At 46.7% G+C, this 21864-nt stretch overlaps 1 protein-coding gene across 1 annotated transcript in view; it reads left to right on the top strand.

Moving 5' to 3' along the window:
• LOC141048459 (serine protease FAM111A-like) overlaps positions 1–21864 on the top strand; it is a 172377-nt gene that overhangs the window by 23948 nt on the left and 126565 nt on the right. The window contains exons 4-5 of the mRNA XM_073544024.1: positions 14874–14963; positions 17875–17949. Of these exons, the coding sequence (XP_073400125.1) occupies positions 14874–14963; positions 17875–17949 (165 nt within the window). The remainder of the gene's footprint in view (positions 1–14873; positions 14964–17874; positions 17950–21864) is intronic.

The following is a 21864-nucleotide window of genomic DNA, read 5'->3' on the forward strand; positions in this document are numbered from 1 at the left end:
GCGTGGATAGCAGAACGGAGCACCGACCGTGGAGCTGCTGCAGGAATCACGGAAGACAGGACTGCGAGACTGCAGAGAGCACACGAGGAAACAGGGTCCAGCGTGCTAGCAAACACAACGATCAGGCGCCTCCCTCAAGGGGGAACGGCCAGATATGGCCCTGACTGGTCTGTCATTGGTCAGTAGGTGCTTCCGGGTCAGGGCATTGCCGGAGCAAAAGTAACAGGAGGGAGGCGCGGCCTATGGCGCATGCGCATTGCATGCAGAGACCCCGTCGGCCGTGAGCCTGTCAGACGGGACCGCAGTGGCTGTCGGACGGCGGGAGGCTGCGGCGTGGGAGCAGAGGCCGGGTGAGTATGCAGAGGCGGTGTGACAGAGAGTTCCTAGCATCCATCGATATCAAGGACGCTTACCTTCACATTCCGATCTGCCCGTCCCTTCAGGAGTTCCTGCGTTTTGCAACTCACGAGAAACACTTCCAATTCATGGCCTTGTCCTTCGAACTCGTGACCGCTCCCAGGGTCTTTACCAAGGTCATGGCGGCTGTCTTGGCCATTCTTCACTCTCGGGGAGTGGTAGTGTTACCGTATCTGGATGACCTGTTCATCAAGGGTCCGTCCCTTCCAGCCCGTGAGGAATCTGTGGATAACAGTACACTTTCTTGCCTAGGGTGGAAGATAGACTTTGAAAAGTCTTTCCCATGACCGGCTCACACTTCCTGCGGGTTCACCACTCTCCCTCAGGAGAGACCCAAGCCTTACAACAAGCAGCGCGGTCTCTTTTTCGACCAGTTTCTCACTCCATTCGTTTCAGAATGGGAGTTCTCGGAAGGATGGTGGCAGCGATGGAAGCAGTTCCATTTGCACAGTTCCACCTCCGTCCCTTACAACATGCGTTGCTGTTAGCTTGGAACGAGAACCCGTTCTCCCTGGGTCGTCGGATTCCTCTGTCCCTGTGGGACATGCAAGCCCTCAGGTAGTGGACACTGAGGTCCTCCCTGAATCAAGGGAGGTCTTTACCGTAAGATGGTTGGTAGTAACCACCGACGCAAGTCTCCTCAGCTGGGGTGCGGTCTCTCATCGCCACCCGGCACAGGGTCATTGGTCAACCCGAGAGTCACGTCTCCCAATTAACATTTGGTTACACGAACAATCAGATTAGCTCTACGGAGTTTCCACCTCACCCCAACAGGTCTCAATTCGACAACGCCATGGCTGTAGCGTATCTCAACCGACAGGATGGCCATGCACGAAGTGAGTTACATCTTTCATGCGGCCGAGACCAACTATTCGCCCATCTCAGCAAGCCACATCCCGAGCTTGGAAAATTGGAAGGCAGATTTTCTCAGTCACCAAGGCATTGCCCCGGGGAAGTGATCTCTTCATCTGGAAAGCTTTCAGCAGATTTGTCATCGTTGAGGGACTCCGGATGTGGATCTCATGACCTCTAGACTGAACAACAAGGTTCCTCGGTTCATTTCCCGATTGCGCGATCCATGTGCCATCAGAGCGGACGCTCTAGTTCTGCTATGGCACCGGTTCCGGCTCCTGTACATCATCCCCCCTCTTCCCTTGCTTCTGAGGGTCATCAAGAAGATCAGAGCGGAGGGAGTACCAGTGATCCTAGTTGCGCCAGATTGGCCGCGCCGAGCATGGTATGCAGAACTAATACAACTGGCCGCCGACGTCCCCTGGCGACTTTCAGATCTTATGGATCTACTCTCACAGGGCCCGATTTACCACCAGGACTCCGAGGCTCTGTTTTTGACGGCGTGGCCGTTGAATCCTGGTTTTTAGCTCAGGCTGGGTTCTCTCACGACGTGATTTCCACCATGATTGGTGCTAGGAAGCCTGTGTTCATTCGCATATATCACCGCACCTGGACAACCTTCTTTTTCGTGGGCAAGGTTCATGGTCAATCACCTCTGGTGTTTTCCATTCTGGCCATATTGGAATCCCTTCAATCTAGATTAATATCAAGTCTCGCGCTTTGCTCGCTCAAGGGCCAAATTTCGGACTTGTCAGTGCATTCCCAATTTGCCACCAGGCTTCAGGTCAAGACGTTCATTCAAAGAGTTTTCCATGTGGATTCTCCTTATAGAAGGCCACTCATGGGGCCTTAACCTGGTTCTCGGGGCCTTACATGAGGTTCCGTTTCGGACTGCTGCAGGACGTGCCACTGACCGTCCTCTCTTGGAAGGTGGTCATTCTAGTGGCAACTACGTCAATCAGATGAGTTTCGGAATTGGCAGCCTGTCCTGCTGTTCTTTTCTGCATTTTCTTCAGGAAAAGGTATTTCTCAGGACGTATCCCGTCCTTCCTGCCCAAGGTCCTCTCCTCTTTCCATCTCAACGAGGAATTTGTTTTGCTTTCCTTTTGTTCCTGCGCCAGTCCATCGCATTGAGAAGGCCCTCCACACCCTGGATGTGGTTAGGGCGCTGAGACGGTACATCTCGCGGATGCCCTGTTCATGCTCCCAAAAGGGCATAGGAAGGGTCTAGTCACGTCATAAGCAACGCTAACAAGGTGGATTCGCTTGGCGATTCAGGAATCCTACCGTGTCAGGAACGCACCTGTCCCAGCTGGGATTAAGGCACACTCTACCCGGTCAGTGGGCGCCTCTTCGCCCATTCGGAACCAGGCCTCGGCAGAACAGGTCTGCAAGGCTGCGACTTCGTCCAGTCTGCATACTTTTTACAAAAGATTACCAAATTCATTCTCAGGCCTCTCCACGAGGCTGCGACTTGGTCCAGCTTGCGTGCCTTTACAAACATTGCCTAATTCATTCTCAGGCTTCTGCGGATGCAGCTCTCGGCAGACGCAGCCTGCAATTGGCAGTACCACGGCGTTAACTCAGTGGTACATGGGGTATTAGCAGAAGTATGCTCCCCACCCAGGGACTGCTTTAGGACTTCCCTCGGTCTCTGTGTCCCCCAATGAGGCGTAGGAGAAATTGGGATTTTTGTGTACTCACCGTAAAATCCTTTTCTCCGAGCCAATCATTGGGGTACACAGCACCCACCCTATTTAGCCAATTGGCTTATTGTAGCATTCTTAAGCATTGACATAGTTATGGTTTATTGTTGACTGTTTATGCTCCTACTGCTTTTTCACCGAACTGGAGAAATCTCAGCCAGCGAGAGGGTGTATACTGCAGGGGAGGAGCTATCTTTTTTTCTGGTTTACTTAGTGTCCTCCTAGTGGCCAGCAGCCTAACACCCACGGTCTCTGTGTCCCCCAATGCTTGGCTCGGAGAAAAGGATTTTACGGTGAGTACACAAAAATCCCTATTTTTCAGCGGCGGACTGCTATTTTAGCCTTTTCACTACCGATGACGGCATAGTACGTCATCGGTAGTGATCCCCACTTTGAGGGGGGCTCCGGCGGTGAGCCCACCTCAAAGCCGCAACATGTCAGCTGTTATGAACAGCTGACATGTGCCCACAATAGGCGTGAGCAGAATCGCCATCTGCCCGCGCCTATTAACTAGTTAAATCCTGCTGTCAAAGCTGACGGGGCATTTAACTAGCGTTTCCGGCCGCCGGGCCGGAAATGACCTCATCGCCGACCCCCGTCATGTGATTGGGGGTCGACGTCATGTTGCCTGGACAACCAGAGGTCTCATAGAGACCTCTATGGTTGTTCCAGGCCAATCGCTTTGAGCGCCACCCGGTGGCAGGTGCTCAAAGCACAGGAGTAAATCAGCTACATATGGGCGATCTGCTCATCTATTGAAGCATGCCAAAAGTAAAAAAAAAAAAGTTTAAAAAAAAAAAAAGTTCAAATCACCCCTGTTATGAATGGGTCACCGAGGAGAAAAGTTAAACAAGCTAAGTCACAGAAAACCAGACAGAAAACCAGAGAGGTTGGTAACTATGCAGATTGCAGATCCCTGATCCTAACCACACAACTAGCAGCAGCCGTGGAGCGTTCCTACAATGAGTCTAGACGCCTCGTCACAGCCGGAGGACTAAATAAGCCTAAAGCAAGAAAAGGGGAAAACTAAACTGCCCCAGAGCAGACCCCAAAGGAATAGACAGCCCCGACACATGTATTGACGGTGAAACAAAATGAAAACACAAACACAGGTAGGAAAATAGGCTGAGCAAATGATGGGGCCCAAACTAACGAGAAAGGACAGGAAAGGAAAGACACTGTCTGCAATCTGCCCAAAAAACCCTACAAAAATAATGTCCAACACTTCTGGTAACAAAATTAACCCTGAAGCCACTAGACTTCTCCCACTATATCAGCACTCTGGTATATTCTGAGAACAGAGCAAAAAAGAGGCCAATCTAATAAGGGACAAAAAGCAAATTGGCAAATACAGATAAATAAGAGTGGAAATTCAGCACAGCCCCAGCCAGGGCTGGCTGACCACACAAAAACTGAATAGACCAAACAAAATCAAGTGTGAACATTAGCAGAAACACTTAGCTTGAGATGACTGGAACAAAGCTGAAAACCAAGACCTGAAAAGCCAGAAAGGAAATCACCAGCACAAGAATAGGGGGTCGGCTGTCTTAAATCCAGTCTGAGATTCCAGAGGTCCAATCGTCATCCTCATTATCAGGTGGCAGATCTCTACTGATTAAATCAGCCTCACTACCCCTGTTACCACCAGAGGAAGCCTGGAAGGAGAACTCACAACCGGTAGACCAGAAAATGAACTCGCAACAGTACCCCCCCTTGAGGAGGGGTCACCAAACCCTCATCCACGCCACCAGGCCGATCAGGATGGGCCCGGTGAAAAGCACAAACCAATCTATTGGCATGAATATCAGAGGCAGAGACCAAAGAATTATCCTCCTGGCCATAACCCTTCCATTTGACCAAATACTGGAGTCTCCGTCTAACCAAACGAGAATCCAATATTTTCTCTACCTCATATTCCACATTGCCTTTAACCAATACAGGGTCAGGAGGTGCCGCCATAGGAACTACTGGCTCAACAAACCTCTTCAACAGTGATTTGTGAAATACGTTATGGATCTTGAACGTAACTGAAAGAGCCAAACGAAAAGAAACAGGATTAAGAATCTCCAAAATCTTATACGACTCAATAAATCTTGGCTTAAATTTTGGAGATGCAACCTTCATAGGAATATTCTTAGACGACAACCAAACCATATCACCCACTTTCTTTTCCAATATTTTTATTTTTAACAAGGGTATAGAGGGGGGGGGTAGAGGGGATGGGGGGGGAGGGAGTTGATGTGAGGGTAGGGCAGTAAACATAACAACAAACGTAAATTTGCAAAGCAGCAACAATTTGACCCAAGTAAAGCAAGGGACGCAGCCCTTTAAAAAAATAGCATTGTAAACAACAAACTATGGTATACAGAATAGAAGCAAATAGTGCTATGATAGAACATGACTTTGACCTTAACATTATAAAGACCAATATAAGATAATACAGAGGCCAAGAATAATTAAATATAAAGGCTAATCAGGTAAGTGATGGAGGGAAAGATTGATCCCATTTGTGCCACTTTCTGTAGAATTGGCCGAAATTATTGTTGGACAGAGCGAACTTAAGTTCGAGGTCTCTGTGTTGTGTAATTAGTTTGACAATGAAGTCAACATCAGGTAAAGTATGACTTTTCCAGTGAAAGACGATAGCATTTTTGGCGACCATGCAAATATGTATAACAATTCGTTGAAGAGAATTATCTAAGGCAGAGGTATTCAGAGAGAGCAGGGCCAATTGTGGTGTGAAGGTAAATGGTGAACCAGAGAGTTTGGTAATTATAGAGGAAATTCCTGACCAAAAGGTAACAACAGTAGGGCAGCTCCAGAAAATGTGTAATAGATCCCCCTTACAGCCACATTTTCTCCAACAAAGTGGGGGAGTTGGAGACATCTATGTGAGCTAGTCTAGATGGTGTATAGTACCATCTGGTGTATACCTTGAAGTGTGATTCCAGGAGAGGCATAGATATCGTAGACCGGTTGGATAATGAAAATGATTCCTCCCATTCATCTGCAGAGGTAGTGAGGTTGAGAGATTTCTCCCAAGTGAGCATATGGGCGCTTTTTGTAAGAGACAAGTCTTTGTTGAAACAATCATAAATAAGTTTATGTCCCCAGAAGATTTGGTGATGCGGGTTAACCAAAATTTTTAGAGGCGCCTCTGTAAATCTAGGTTTATTACTTAAGAATAATTTGATATGTTCCCTTAGTAACAAATATTCATGGAAAAAAGAAGAAGGCACTTTGAAGTTATTCTTTATTAAACTGAAACTCAAGTAGTTGGGGCCATTGAAGATGTCACCTATTGTATTTATTTTGAAGTCAGCCCAGTGAGGGGGTGTAGTTTTTCCCAAGAATGTATAAACATGGGTTAAAGGTAGTCTATACAGCGTGGATATTTTTTGGCTACGGCCATCTAATCTAGAGATTTTACACCAGGCCAAGGAAATTGCCTGAAATATCGGGTGAGTGTGGTTATTTGTAGTCAGATTAGAAATGGCTTTGAAAACCAGAAATTTGAGATGATTACCTTTGTTAATGTCTACCTCCAGGTCATGCCATGCGGGAACACTCGTGTCTGATAACCAATGTAAACTCTGTTTAATTAACAAAGTATAATAATGAGCGGAGATATTCGGAAGACTGAATCCACCATGAAGTTTCTTTTTGAATAATGTTCTGGTGTCAGTTCTTGGTTTTTTGTGGTTCCAAATAATATTGTTTATTCGTGACTGAATGGCCGTTAGGCATGCCGTGGAGATAGGAAGTGGTATGCATCTGAGAATATACAGAATTTTAGGTAAAGTAAACAATTTCACGGCTAGGTTCCTCCCCCACCAGGTCAGGTCTCTATCTCTGAAGGTATTGCTGTCCTTCTGAATCGAGTCCGACAACTTTTTCATGTTTGAAATAACAGTTATGTTTAAATCTTTATTGATTATAATACCTAGGTAGTTCCTTTGCTACCTTGCAGGCCTCAAAAATATGAGGGAAGCTGCGATGTTGAAAGTAGGGGTGGTTTCCTGTCAAAAATTTAGTCTCCTGAATACAGGCGATGTCCGCTTGTGATTTGATTAATTCTCTCCACAAAGCGTGCCTCTTTTGGGGGCTATTTAGTCCTCTCACGTTGTAGGACACAATTTTAAAAGTCATTTTAACCGTTAGATAACTGGAACCTGTAAAGGAAATTTGACCTGGATAACAAGATAAGATCTAGAGAACTTACAAGTCTTGAACCTAAAAAGCAAAAATTGCACTGAATATTGTAATAGCAGTAATAAGTATACCAACTACGAGTGTTGCAGGAGCAATGACGGGTTTTTGATTGAAGAATCCAATGAGAGAACTCTGGATCCTGTAAAATTAGAACCTAAAATATAGAATATAAAGAATAGACAACAACAAATATGTCAACTGTAAAATAGATACAAGTAGGTCCGTAGAGCTACCTGAAAAGTAAGAGGGGGTTAATGAAAGTGGACGGGAAAAAGGGAAAATCCTAGGTTGCAGAGAAGCGGAGGCTTCTATTAATTAGAAGACATTTTTCCAGCGGATGCCTGGTCAGTCTCTGTCAAGTGACCTAACAAAGTCCATTCCTTCTTCGACGGTATAGACTGGTATAATCCTGCCCCGATGTGAGATCAGCAGTCGTAGGGGAAATTCCCATTTGTAGTCGACTCTCTTGTCGCGGAGGGCCATAGTCACTGGTCTGAACTCTCTTCGGCCTTCCAAAGTCTCTTTGGAGAAGTCGGGGAATACTTTTAGAGCTCCGTGTGGTTCCGGAAAAACTTTTCTATCTTTTAAGTAGTTAAGGATCCGTTCCTTAGTTTTGAAAAAATGTACTTTAAGAATGGTATCTCTGGGCAATTCCGCCGGGATCTTGTTGGGTTTGGGTAGACGGTGAATTCTATCTATCGTCAGGTCTATGTCAGACAGGTCTGGCAGGGCTGATTTAAAGATAGTTTTGAGGTGCTCCGAGAGTTGTTCTTGAGGTACATCTTCTGGGATACCTCTGACCTTCAAATTATTTTGCCTGCTCCGGTCCTCAAGATCCGCCATCTTAGTACGCAGGTGCTTCATCTCTGAGGTGAGTCTGTCCACTTCTTCAAAGGAAATAGTTGACCTGTGCTCGAGTCTATTGATCCTCTCCTCATGTTTTGTCAGTTGTCTGTCTATACTGTCGATTTTCTCGCAGTATTTTTGGAAGTAGGACTCCATGTCTGATCTCACTTCCCTACGATGGGATTCAAATCTCTCATCCAACATGCGAGAGAATTTTTTTATTAGGTCATCATGGCCCGAATGACCTGAGCTGGCTGAATGTAGAGGAGGGAGTAGACTTGGTGGACCTTTATCTTTGTGGGACTCAGAGTCTTCGTATTTTCCTTTGCTTTTTAATGGAGATGGTTAGGGGATGTATCGCTAGAATCCGTTTTGTCTTCGTAATTGTTCCCAGAAAAGGTAAATTTTTCATTATAGGCTCCTGGGTTTGTTCTCTTTAAATTTACAGAGGAATCCATTTTGGTAGCGGATGATTTATCGCCTGCAGAATTGTTGTTGAGTCCATAGTCCAATAAGCGAGGCTTATCCCTCTGCGGAGATCTGGACCTACGCCTGGGAGAGGCGATGAAACTAGGTCTGTTTCTTTCTTGATCTCTGCGGCCCTGTGGTCTGTCAAATTGTGACCCCAGTTGAGTTTTGATTGGGGTAGAAGGGACATTTTTACCCTTACATTTTTGGTTGCTCATGATCGTGATTGAGAGTGAGAAGGACGGGCAAATTTAACTCTATGTGCCCAAGATTGCCGGCAGCACTATAATCAGTCACAAAAATAGGGGCAAAGATCAAGGCCACTAAGTCAAGGGATCCTTTATTATGTGTGCAAATTAGGGCAGGGAATAGGACATTTTATTGTTAAAGCTATTTCCACTTGAGTCTCGCTGTTATCAGCCACTACCTGATGCACTGAGAAATCGGCCGGAACTATTTCCCATAGACATCAATTGCAAATATTAAAAGTCTCAGTTGCGGGTAAAACCAGCGGGTCCAATTAGTAGAGGGGATGGGGGGAGGCACATACAATAATTATCAGTCCAGTGGGGCCCCCCTAAATCGGCTCTATATTCCTTTTTGGAGGAATTACTTTTTTGGGCCTCCAGTGAACGCCAGGGTGAAGCCGGGGACTGAATTTAAGCGGCGGAGTGATATTTTCGGTAATTCGCGGCAAAAAATAACGCTGTTGTGCCCCCACTAAATGGCCTCAAAGAGCGGTGCTAATCCTGTGGTTTAGTCCCAGGGGTCCCCTGCTACGTTTGGAGACCTGCACTAATCAGATAGCAGGTCTCCAAGTATGTTTTAATGGCGCTTCAGCGGTGCTATTACCTTGCAGGCAGGGTTGTAGAGGTCCAGGTCCTGCTTCAATTGGAAAATATAGGATGGGGGTATTTTTGGTGCAGTGAGGGGTCCATTAAGGAAGGTTTGCGGGCAGGATGCCTCCAGAAAAATGCGTTTTTGCCGCTTTTTAGGGATTTTCCCTGGAGCTCCCTCTTCAAGTGTGCTTCCTCATAGACACCGAAGCCACGCCCCCCATATCACCCACTTTAAACCAGGGACCAATGGTCCTATGCCAGTTGGAAAATCGCTGGGCCTTTTCCTGAGAGAGTGACAACTTATCCACCACTTGGTCCCATATCTGCCGCATTCTCTCTACCACAGTGTCCACACCTGGGCAGGACGAAGATTCCACTTGCCCTGAAGAGAATCGAGGATGAAACCCAAAATTACAGAAAAAGGGCGACATCAAAGTGGCAGAACTAGCTCTATTGTTCAGCGCGAATTCGGCCAAGGGCAAAAATGAGACCCAATCATCCTGATCAGTAGATATAAAACATCTTAAATAAGACTCCAAGGTCTGGTTTGTTCTCTCAGTCTGCCCATTGGTCTGAGGATGAAACGCGGAGGAGAAGGATAACTGAATTCCAAGATTGGAACAAAAGGCTTTCCAGAATCTGGAAACAAACTGAACTCCTCTGTCGGACACAATGTTCTCAGGAATCCCATGCAACCGAACCACCTGTTGTAAAAACAAGGGCACCAACTCAGAGGAAGATGGCAACTTTGGGAGTGGTACAAGATGGACCATCTTCGAAAATATATCACAGATCACCCAGATAACAGTCATTCTCTGAGAGACAGGAAGATCAGAAATAAAATCCATTGAGATGTGGGTCCATGGCCTCTTGGGCACCGGCAGGGGCATCAGCAACCCACTAGAACGAGAACAGGGTTTAGACCTTGAACAAGTCCCACAGGACTGTATAAAATTCCTGACATCACGAGATAAGGCAGGCCACCAAAAAGACCGACTCACCAAATCTCTGGTACCAAAAATACCTGGATGACCAGCCAATGCGGAGCAATGAACTTCAGACATCACTCTCTTTCTCCACTGGTCAGGAACATACAATTTTCCCATAGGGCAACGCTCAGGTTTATCCCCCTGAAATTCCTCCAGGGCGCATCTCAGATCGGGCAAAATGGCAGAAAGAACTACCCCCTCACCTAGGATGGTAGTAGGCTCGGTCACATTAAGAGAATCAGCAAAGAAACTCCTAGAAAGGGCGTCTGCCTTAACATTCTTAGTGCCCGGAAGAAAAGAGACCACAAAATTAAAACGCGTGAAAAACAAGGCCCATCTAGCCTGTCTAGGATTCAAGAGTTTGGCCGACTCCAGATAAATCAAATTCTTGTGGTCGGTGAGGACCACAACTTGATGTCTAGCTCCCTCCAACCAATGTCTCCACTCTTCAAATGCCCATTTCATGGCCAACAATTCCCGATTCCCCACGTCATAGTTGCGTTCAGATGGGGAGAACTTTCGAGAAAAGAAGGCACAGGGATTCATCTTAGAAGTCACAGGGTCTTTTTGGGACAAAACAGCTCCTGCACCAATCTCAGAAGCATCTACCTCCACCTAAAATGAAAGTGAGACATCAGGTTGCCGTAAAACTGGAGCTGAAGTAAATCTCCGCTTAAGCTCCTGAAATGCTGAGACAGCCTCAGGAGACCAATTCAGCACATCAGCTCCCTTCTTGGTCAGATCAGTCAGTGGCTTGACAATACCAGAAAAATTACCTATAAATTTGCGATAGAAATTAGCAAAACCCAAAAACTTCTGGAGAGCCTTCAAAGAAGTAGGCTGAACCCAATCATAAATGGCCTGTACCTTGGCCGGGTCCATTTCAATAGTCGATGGAGACAAGATAAATCCCAAAAATGAAATCCTCTGTACACCAAAGAGGCATTTTGATCCCTTAACAAACAGGGAATTCCCCCTCAAAATCTGGAACACAGTCCGGACATGTTCCACATGAGAATCCCAATCACTGGAAAAGATCAAAATATCATCCAGATAGATGATCAAAAACTTATCCACAAAGTCTCAGAAAATATCATTCATAAAGGACTGGAAGACAGAAGGGGCATTAGTGAGCCCAAAAGGCATCACCAGGTACTCAAAATGTCCCTCCGGAGTATTAAACGCCGTCTTCCATTCATCCCCGTGCTTGATGTGAATAAGATTATACACCCCCCTGAGGTCAAGCTTAGTAAACCAGCAGGCACTCTTAACTCTGGAGAATAAATCAGACATCAGAGGTAACGGGTACTGATATTTAACCGTCATCTTGTTAAGGGAACGATAATCACTACACGGTCTTAATGAACCATCTTTCTTGGCCACAAAAAAAACCCAGCACCTAAAGGTGAAGAGGATGGTCTAATATGACCCTTCTCCAACGACTCCTTAATATAGGATCGCATAGCATCATGTTCGGGTACTGATAAGTTGAAAAGCCGACCCTTGGGAAATTTACACCAAGGCATCAACTCAATTGCACAGTCATAACTCCTATGAGGAGGCAAAGATGCAGACTTACTCTCACTAAATACATCAGAAAAATCGGCCAGATAATCCGGAATATCATGGGACTGAGGAGAGGTGGAGAAAACAGGAGCGTCCCTAAGAACACACTGACAACCTCAACTCACCACAGACCCAGATTTCCAATCCAAAACTGGATTATGAGTTTGCAACCAGGGAAAGCCCCAGCCGGGGCTGGCTGACCACACAAAAACTGAATAGACCAAACAAAATCAAGTGTGAACAATAGCAGAAATACTTAGCTTTTGAGATGACTGGAACAAAGATGAAAACCAAGACTTGAAAAGCCAGAAGGAATCACCAGCACCAGAATAGGGCGTCGGCTGTCTTAAATCCAGTCTGAGATTCCAGAGGTCCAATCGTCATCCTCATTATTAGGTGGCAGATCTCTACTGATTAAATCAGCCTCACTACCTCCTGTTACCACCAGAGGGAGCCTGGAAGGAGAACTCACAACTGGTAGACCAGAAAATGAACTCTCAACACACCCCCCTTTCGCCCAAATCAAAATAAAAGAATAAAAAAAAATCCCACATACACATATCAGGTATTGCTGCGTTCAGAATCGCCCGATCTATCAATAAAAAAAAAGCATTAACCCGCTCGCTAAACGGCGTTGCGAGAAAAAATTCAAAACACCAGAATTACATTTTTTTGTCGCCGTGACACTGCATTAAAATGCAATAACGGGCGAGCAAAAGAACGTATTTGCACAAAAGTGGTATCATTAAAAACGTCAGCTCGGCACGCAAAAAATAAGCCCTCACCTGACCCCAGATCACGAAAAATGGAGACGCTACGTGGGTCTCAGAAAATTGCGCAATTTTTCATTTATTTATTTATTTTGTAGCAAAATTTGGAATTTTTTTTCACCACTTAGATAAAAGAGAACATAGACATGTTTGGTGTCTATGAATTCGAAATGACCTGGAGAATCATAATGGCAGGTTAGATTTAGCATATAGTGAAACCTAGCAAAAAAGCCAAGCAAAAAACAAGTGTGTGATTGTACTTTTTTTTGCAATTTCACCGCACTTGGAATTTTTTTCCCGTTTTCGAGTACACGACATGATAAAACCAATGGTATCGTTTAAAAGTGCAACTCGTCCCGCAAAAAATAAGCCCTCACGTGGCCATATTGACGGAAAAATAAAAAAGTTATGGCTCTGGAAAGAAGGGGAGCGAAAAACGAAAAATCGAAAAAAAGCTCCGGGAGTGAAGGGGTTAAACTGCGCATGCCCGGAAGATTTTCTCTTTCATGCATTTGAACCCTAAATGGCATTCTGGAAGCGGCGTAAAAAATGTCTCTCTCCGTTTTTTCACACTTTGTCGGATGTCAACTGACGCCAAACTACTGAAGTGTGAAACAGGCCTTAGAGTTAAGGCCTGTTTCACACTTCAGTTGTTTGTCGTCAGTTAAAATCCGCCAAAGAGTAAAAAAACGGATCCGTTTCCGTTTGACAACAAACAGATGCACCGGATCCGTTTTTTTTTTGACGGATCCGTTTCAGCCACTAATGTATGAAAGTTAAATCAATAGGACTTGAGAGAGAGAGTGAGAGATTTTGCTGCCAGTACGGGTTTTGGGGTTAACAAGGCGGATCCGTTGGCGGATTCCGTCAGTTAACGGTTGGCAACAGGACTGTCGCCCATAGGCGGACAGCGACGGAACTGTTGCTATCCGCTATAAAAAAAAAAACATTTCATTGTCCGTCCACTCAAGAGAGCGGACACCAAAATTATGACGGATCTGTCAAAAAACAGATACAACAGATGACCATCCATCAAAATCCGCCGCTAATGCAAGTCTATGGGAAAAAAGGCGGATCTGACGTCAAACAACTGAAGTGTGAAACAGGCCTAACTCCTTACCTGGAATGTAACTACTAGATACTCTTTGGCTGAGCTCCATAGAAACCAGTTGTACACTGTAAAAGATAAAAGTATCACTGAAGGAGAATGACAGCAGGTAAAAAAAAAGCAAGTCAGTCACAATCCTGTTTGTTTTCTTGCTGTCTCACTAATTAAAACAATTTAAGTACTTGAGAACGATCATCTTTTTTTTTATGTCATCTCACGTTTTTACGATGTATATACTGGGGACGACTTGTAATAGATAAATTAACTGGATAATTGCTAATATTATCCTTTCTGTTATTTGATTATAGTGATTTTCTGTCTGTCCTGGAGACTATATAGCCTTATCTCTGGTCACTAAGTACCGTAGTTGGGAACCCTTTACCATGGAGTCTTGTGTAAACTGTTTCTGATTCTAGACAGTGTGTGTTATTGTCTGAACAGAAGCTCCAGTTTTTTTTTTAGTAAAACGTGAGGCTACTTTTTATCCATAGTTAAAATCCAAGCAATAAAAAAAGCACAGAACCCAATCCTGGAGATGACATGATATTGGAGATTAGATTAGACCCTGTTATTTTGTATTGCTTGGATTTAAAATGTGACAAAATGAGGCCTTAAGTATTATTAGTGCTGGAGAGTCCGAGGTTGCACATTCAGCCGAAGTGTATTGAGGAGAAGACAGCTGCCAGCTCCCTGCAATGCAATACATGTCACCGGCCAATCAGACGTTGTTGTGCGCATGGAAACAGTGGACAGTGGAAAGACTTCCGTGGCACAAGGCTGCTGGGCTGTAAAGCTGTAGCATGACTGTGTGTGTGAATAACAGCCTAGATAAATGAAGTGGCTACAGCTGATTACACCTCTCACCAACTTCAACCCACTCACTGCATGGGGCCAGGGCGTGGAGGAGGGAGGAAAAGACTTATTTGTTTTTTGAGGTTTTTTTTTTTTGTTTTTTTCTTTACTTTAGGTGACCTTAATTTACTCCTGGGGGAAGACATCTGAAATAATAACCATAGATTGTGACATCTATGTATTTATTATTGGTTCATAGGACCATACCGCCGAATACAAAAACCTTTTCTTATTTGATTCCCCTTCAGGTGTCTGGACAACTCGATTCTGGAAGAACAAAGGATTTAAATTGGTTAATTGCTATGGGAAAGAAGAGTGCAGAAAAAAAGAAGGAAAAGGTAAAATGGTCATTCCTCGATTTTGCCGGCAATGGAGGTCATTCGAGAATTTGGGCTGAGGTCTGGTCTTCGGATTAATTGGTCCAAATCAGCTTTAATGCCGATAGACCCTCTCCCGGCGGATTTCTCAGATTTGCAGATACCGGTCCCTGTAGTTCGGAGGTTTAAGTATCTGGGTATAATTGTTAGTCCTGCCCCGAAGGATTTTCGGGCTCTGAATCTGGAGCCCCTGTTGCAGCGATTTAGAGCAAAAGTACATACTTGGTGTCGCCTGCCGTTGTCGAATATTGGTAGATCTAACTTAATCAAAATGGTAATGATGCCACAATTATTATATTTGATACATAATTCTCCGGTGTGGATCTGTAGGGACTTTTTTGCAAAAATAAATACATTATTCCGGGAATTAATTTGGAAGAAAAAACAGGCTAGGATTCGCTTGGAGATACTGCAGCGAGGGAAGGAGGAGGGAGGATTGGCGGTGCCAAACCCATTCATATACTTTATGGCCTCCCAGATGCAACATCTTAAGGGTTGGGGTAGAGACGGGGCGTGTGACAATGGTGGTGATATTGTGAGGGAAGGATCGGTATGGAAATATCCAGGGTGCCGGTTGGAGGTGGGAAGACGGCAGATAAATGGGGCACGATACCCCACGTTGGCTATGATTTTCAGGGTGTGGGATAGGGGTAAGTCTCTTTTGAAGATAAATGGGCCTACGGAATTGTGGCCATTGTGGCGAAATCCGGATTTGCAAGAGATCAAAAAGCTGGTGGGGTTCGGAAGATGGGAAGATAAAGGGATTTATCTGGTGTCACAAATTTTGCAAAATAATACTCTTAAGAGTTATGAACAACTGAGAACAGAATTTCACCTCCCGCACGTCTTCTTTTATCAGTACTTACAGCTAAGACATGCATTGGAAAAACAGAGAAGGACAAATCCGGTGATAGTGACACATAATCAAACACTACATATGCTGCTTACATCTGAGTCTTCTAGGGGACTTATCTCTGAATTATATAAAAGATTATTGCCTGCCCATCTGGAGACATATCCACTGACTGCTGCTAAGAATAAGTGGGAACGGGACGTTGGCCCCCTGACGGAGGACCAGTGGTCCGATATTCTAGAACAGGTCCCTAAAATGGCGGTTTCTGAGTGCCAGCGGCTTTCGCAAATATATCTCATTCACAGGGTATATAAAACACCCAGCTTATTATTTAAAATGGGACTTAGGCCCAATTCACAATGTGTTAGGTGTGGGCAGGATGATGCCCACTTGATGCATGTTATGTGGGAGTGCGGGCACATTGGGGATTTCTGGAGGCAGACCCTGGGACTCATAGCCCAGGTATACCATATCACAATGCGACCGTCACCTCGTCTATGTTTGTTGAATTTGTGGGAGGAGGGGGTTGACCCGGACTCTGCAGTGGCCCTGGGAATAGCACGCACCCTGTATCAGGCAAGAAAGATACTTGCATATCATTGGTTGGATCCTATGCCACCAACATTGTCAGAGCTTAAAAATAAACTAAATAATGTCATCAGATTGGAAAGGGGGGCTTATTTAAAAAGAAATGCAATAAGCAAGTTTTACAAAATTTGGCAGCCATGGATGGAGTCACCGGGTCTCCCCTCGGGCGCACTGGTACGGGATGCGATGTTGGACCAGTTGCTGTTGTGCTTGCGATGAGGGGATGCTTGGGGGGTGAAAATAAAGTCTAGTGCCCTTTGTGGCGAAGTAGATTTTGAGTGGCGCGGTGGGAGGGGGCTGGGGTGGATTGGACCTGATATCCGTGGGGGGTGGGGGGGGCGAAATATGATGCGGAGTGGCGCGGCTGGCGGGGATGGTTTTCCCGCTGAAATGAGGCACTGATGTATAATTTTGATTTTTGTTTATTTGTGGAGCCATGTTGTTTATAGGCTCAATTTTATGCAAATATCTGTGTTTTGAGATTTTCTTTTTATTTATTCTTACACAGGAAGAGTTTTACCCTTTAAATAATATCTGCTCTCAATGTAATTTTTACTTGCTATATAAGATGTCATATTCTTTCTGTATTGATTCCTGAATGTTTAATAAAAAAAATCTGATTAAAAAAAAAGAAAAGGTAAAATGATCTCAGCAAAAGCTCGGTGGTGGATTCACTGTACATGGCGACATTCAGGACGTGGAGAGAGATTCAGGTTGCGTTTGGTGCTGGTCGGCACACCGTCATAAGGACGCATGCGCCGCCAAACGCATACTGCGCATGGCCTGCGCCCCCAGTGATAAAGATAGGGGACGCAGGACGCACGCAGCGTTATGCGCCGGTAGGCGGAGCTACCGGCGGAGGCGCGGCAGGGGCGGGGCTTAGCGGCGGCCATGCGCAGGCCGTCACTGCACTCAAAAGAGAAAATGTGAAACCGGCCTTACACAGTGGATTTTTTCTGCTGTGTGTGAAGTATGCTAAGGATTTTCCACATGCAAATACACATAAGAAAAATCCATGTGGATTCTTAGAACGTTCCCAAAGTGGGAACGTACTAAAAATTGTTTGGGTGAGAGAATGTAGCGAGGTGGTTTTACTTCATAAATCTGAGAATTATAAAGGCCGCCATGTCTGCCTTCTTTGTACAAGGCCCTTGTGCAGGGTAAGGAGGGTCACGGGATGGAAGTACAAAGACTTATTTCACATGAAGCGCAGGAATAATGTGTTTTGTCACATTTATCATATATACAGGGGTTTATATACAACTTGTGTTTCACCTTATTTCACTGTGTATTACCCTCATTATCAGTGTATTTGGTGTCTGTCCATTTTACATGATGACTAATATGATAAAATGGTGAATATCATCTTTGTTGGATGACAGAGTAGAAATATCCAGCCACTCATATTCTCATGAATCTTTTTATCCAAAGGCTCAGAATGTGGAGAAAACCCCAAGAAGAAAAAAACCATCGGCTGCAGCACGAGGAGCAAAAGCAGCAGGAAAGGTAAAAAGTATTAACCTGGAAAAGAGCAAAAAGTCAGGAGAAGAGTCCGGGGCTCTGACTCTTCATAGAATGGACCAGCACTGGGTCACTCTGGGTATAATGAAAAGAATTAACAATGTTTACATCACTTAACCCCTTCCCAACTTAGCATGTAATATTACATTGTATGTTGTGTCCCCATCTATGGATCAGGTTCATGAGCTGAGCTGGCAGGTGGCATCTGTGTTAGGCCAGTTTCAGACGCCCTGATATTTCCGGTTTGGGCAGAGACACACTGCTGTATTTTCGTCCGAGAATCGGATTGTAAAACTCGCACTGGTTGTCTGCTCTCCTGACCTGAGCTTGACAGCTGCATAGTAATCCATCACGCTGTCATGCTCAGGTCAGGAGAGGTGTCGGCCAGTCTGTTCAGTGCGATCCGATTATCGCAGGAGAAATACACCAGTGTGACTCTGCCTTACCAGAAAAAAACGGTACCGGAGATATCTGTGTCCGTGTGTCCTACGTGCTGCACATGTGTTGTCCCGCATCAGGACCACACAGACACACGGACGGCCATCAGGGAAAAAGCGGCTACTGTAAGCGCTGTTCCCCAGCGGCTGGTGCTAAAGCCGGCTGTCATTATTCTCCCTTGCTCTGCCTGCGAGCAGAGGAGAACGATGAGCGGTATATTAAAGTCCGAACGACAACAGGTGTCGGATGATGGGGATAACAGTCTCAAAAGCCCCCACCTGCTGTCGTTTGGACTATAATATACCGCTCATCATTCTCCTCTGCTCGCAGGCAGAGCAGGGTAGAATAATGACAGCCTGCTTCAGGGCTCTAAATGGAAGGAGCTTTATTTGACTTTTTGAGCTTAGATTTGGCTGTAATAGACTGCGGACATGTGGCCGAGGTGCCAAAACAGCAGAATCCCCCAAGTGACCCCATTTTGGAAACTACACCCCTCGAGGAATTTATCAATGGGCGTGTTGAGCATCTTGAACCCACAGGTGCTTCACAGAATTTTAAAATATTGGGCTGTGAAAATGAAAAATTACTTTTATTCCTTAATGCTGCATTAGCCAAAAATTTTTAATTCTGGCAAATGCAACATTAAAAATGGACAACATTAGTTGTCCAATTTCTCCGGAGTACCATGATGCCCCATATGTGGGGGAAAGCTACTGTTTGGGCGCATGGCAGAGCTCCAAAACAAAAGAGTGTCGTTTTGGAGCACAGACTTCACTCTTATGGTTTGTGGGCACTGTGTTGCATTTGTATAGCCCTTGAAGAGCTATAAGAGCAGAACCCCCCCCACAGGTGACCCCATTTTGGAATTGATATAGGGGTATATTTAGATATGGTTTTATTGGTATTTGAATGTATATTGTGGTGGCAGATGTCAGTTGTGCTGGGCACATCAGGGTTAATAGGATGGAGTAATAACAGTGTAAATCAGGAATAAACAGTAATAATCCATGGATGAGTGGTAACTTTGAAATATTCCTTTATGCGTAACCAAAGTTTGTCAGGGAAGATGTCAGACTGAAACGTGTCCTTTTGTAACGGCAACAGTCGTGCCCGCCGCCGTTCCCCTAGCACCGGGTCCCCCCGCGGCTGCTTCTTACCCGGCCCGTCGCGTGCCACCGCCTCCTCTTCTCTCCGGCTCACACACGCCTCCCTCCTCCTCCTGCTCACGCGTGCCTCGCCTCCCTGGTCTCCCCACAGCTGCTGGCCCGCACATATGCATTAGGTCGCGGGCGCGCGGCCGTCGGGTTGTTTAACCCTGCGGTGGGCGGCGGCCGATTAGCGGTCAGCCAATCGCCCGCGAGCAGGGGATATATCAGGCGTCTCCCATAAGAGGAAGACCCTGATTATTGTGTGTGTCTACCTGCTTTAATTTGGCCGCCTATAGCTTGTCTTTAGGTCTTCCTTGTCTCGTGTTTTGTCCTAGTTCCAGTCTTGTTGTCCTGCCTTCCTGCCCGTCCTCTGTCCTGTTTGTCCGGGTGCCACTGCCTACGTTCCCCGGCTCCCCTGTCTCTGTTCCATCCCCCAGTGTCTGCTCAGTTCCCTGTCCTGTACTCCTGCCACTGCCTGTCATTCGTCCATGCTGCCTCCTCTCACTTCCTGCACGGAATCCCGTTCCTTGGTAAGCCTCTTCAGCCTGTAGTCTTTCCAGTCCCTCGAGCCGTCCCTCATGGTTCCAGCTGTCGCGGTGTCTGACCCCCCGTGGACCTGCCCCTACCAGTCCCTGTATAGGGGTCGGTTCCACCTGGTACGCTCGTCCCGGGGGCCTCAGTTCCGCGACCCAGAGGGTCCACTCTCGGACGCAGTCCATACCCCTGAAGCGTCACAGTATAATCAGGCCATGGACCCCGCTGGAGCTGCGGCCACTGCACAAAAAGAATTACTTTTTTTACGGGAAAACCAGACCCGCATAATGTCCTTCATGAAGTCCATGGACACCCGGCTTTCCGCCCTTCAAACTGCCAACCCTGGGCTTGCTCCCATATTAGCAGGTCTCCAGCAGGAGCTAGCGCAGCAGCGCGACGCCCAGTCCCAAATCTTAAACTACATGGAGTCCGTCGATGACCGCCTACTGTCCCTACAGTCCTCGGCGGCTGCCTCGGCCCAACCCAGGGACCCAGCATCTCACCCCCCACCTCGCCTGGGAAAGCCCCCCAGGTATAGCGGGGATCCTAAGCTATGCCGGGGCTTCTTGAACCAGTGCAGGCTGCACTTTGAGCTGTTACCCCAGCAATACCCCTCTGACCGTGCCAAGGTGGCGTTTATCGTGTCCCACCTTGAAGGAGAGGCTTTGGCCTGGGTGAATCCTTTGTGGGAGAGGGATGATCCTGTGGTCTCTAGTATTCAAAATTTTCTTGACACGTTCCGCAAGGTGTTTGACGAGCCTGGACGGTTGGCTTCTACTACTGAGGCTCTGTTTAACCTAAGTCAGGGTTCGCTCACCGTGGGACAATATGCCATCCGCTTCCGGACACTGTCTTCGGAACTTGGGTGGAATAATGAGGCCCTGGTGGGAGCCTTCTGGAGGGGCCTTTCTGGCAAAATAAAGGACGAGCTTGCTGGTCGGGATACCCCCACCACTCTAGAGGACCTCATATCCCTGGCCACCCGTATTGATTTCCGGTTCCTAGAACGTTCTCGCGAAGCAGCCAGGGAGAAGAGACCCTTTAGGCTCTATCAAGCCCCTATTCCACGTTCCTCACCACCCTCTACCAGTTCCGCCCCTGAGCCCATGCAGATTGACCGTGTAAGATTGTCTGAGCAACGGCGCAGGGAGAGGATGACGGAGGGCCTTTGTTTGTATTGCGGCGGAGCCAATCATTTTCTGCGGACCTGTGTTACGCTGTGGACGCAGGTGACGAGAGTGGACCCACTGGGCCGTGGCACCGAGCCCTCCCCGAGCGAGCGCACCAAGTGGACCGACCCCTATACAGGGACCGTTAGGGAACAGACTCGGGAAGTTCTAGCGCCACGGCAGCCAGGACCAGGGGTCGGCTCAGGAGGGTGAACAGATGATGAGGAACGGAGGAAGGTCCGGAGAGGAACCAGGATGACCAGGGTCCAGAGGCTGAGGAAGAAGGAGAAGGACGGAGGATGGCGGGGGTCCAGGAAGAGGCGAACTGAAAAGGGAAGGAGACACAGGGGTTAGCAGGAGGCACGGACCGGAGAGTCAGAGGAACACTGGGGACACAGGAGGAAGACACAGGGACTAGCAGGAGGCACAAGACACAGGGAGTAAACTAGAGCGCAGCTTGCAAGGGACTAGCAGCAGGGAGCGCGGCCTAGACAACCGAGAGGCAACTCAATAGTCAGGCGCCTCCACTAAGGGAGGGCGGCCTGAAATACCTGGTGGTGGCCTCTGATAGGTCGGGAGGCCGGTCCGGGTCAGGTCACGTCAGACAGGTG

The sequence above is a fragment of the Dendrobates tinctorius genome, unplaced genomic scaffold, assembly GCF_039654945.1.
Source record: "Dendrobates tinctorius isolate UK_male_01 unplaced genomic scaffold, ASM3965494v1 ptg000136l, whole genome shotgun sequence".
Lineage (NCBI taxonomy): Eukaryota > Metazoa > Chordata > Amphibia > Anura > Dendrobatidae > Dendrobates > Dendrobates tinctorius.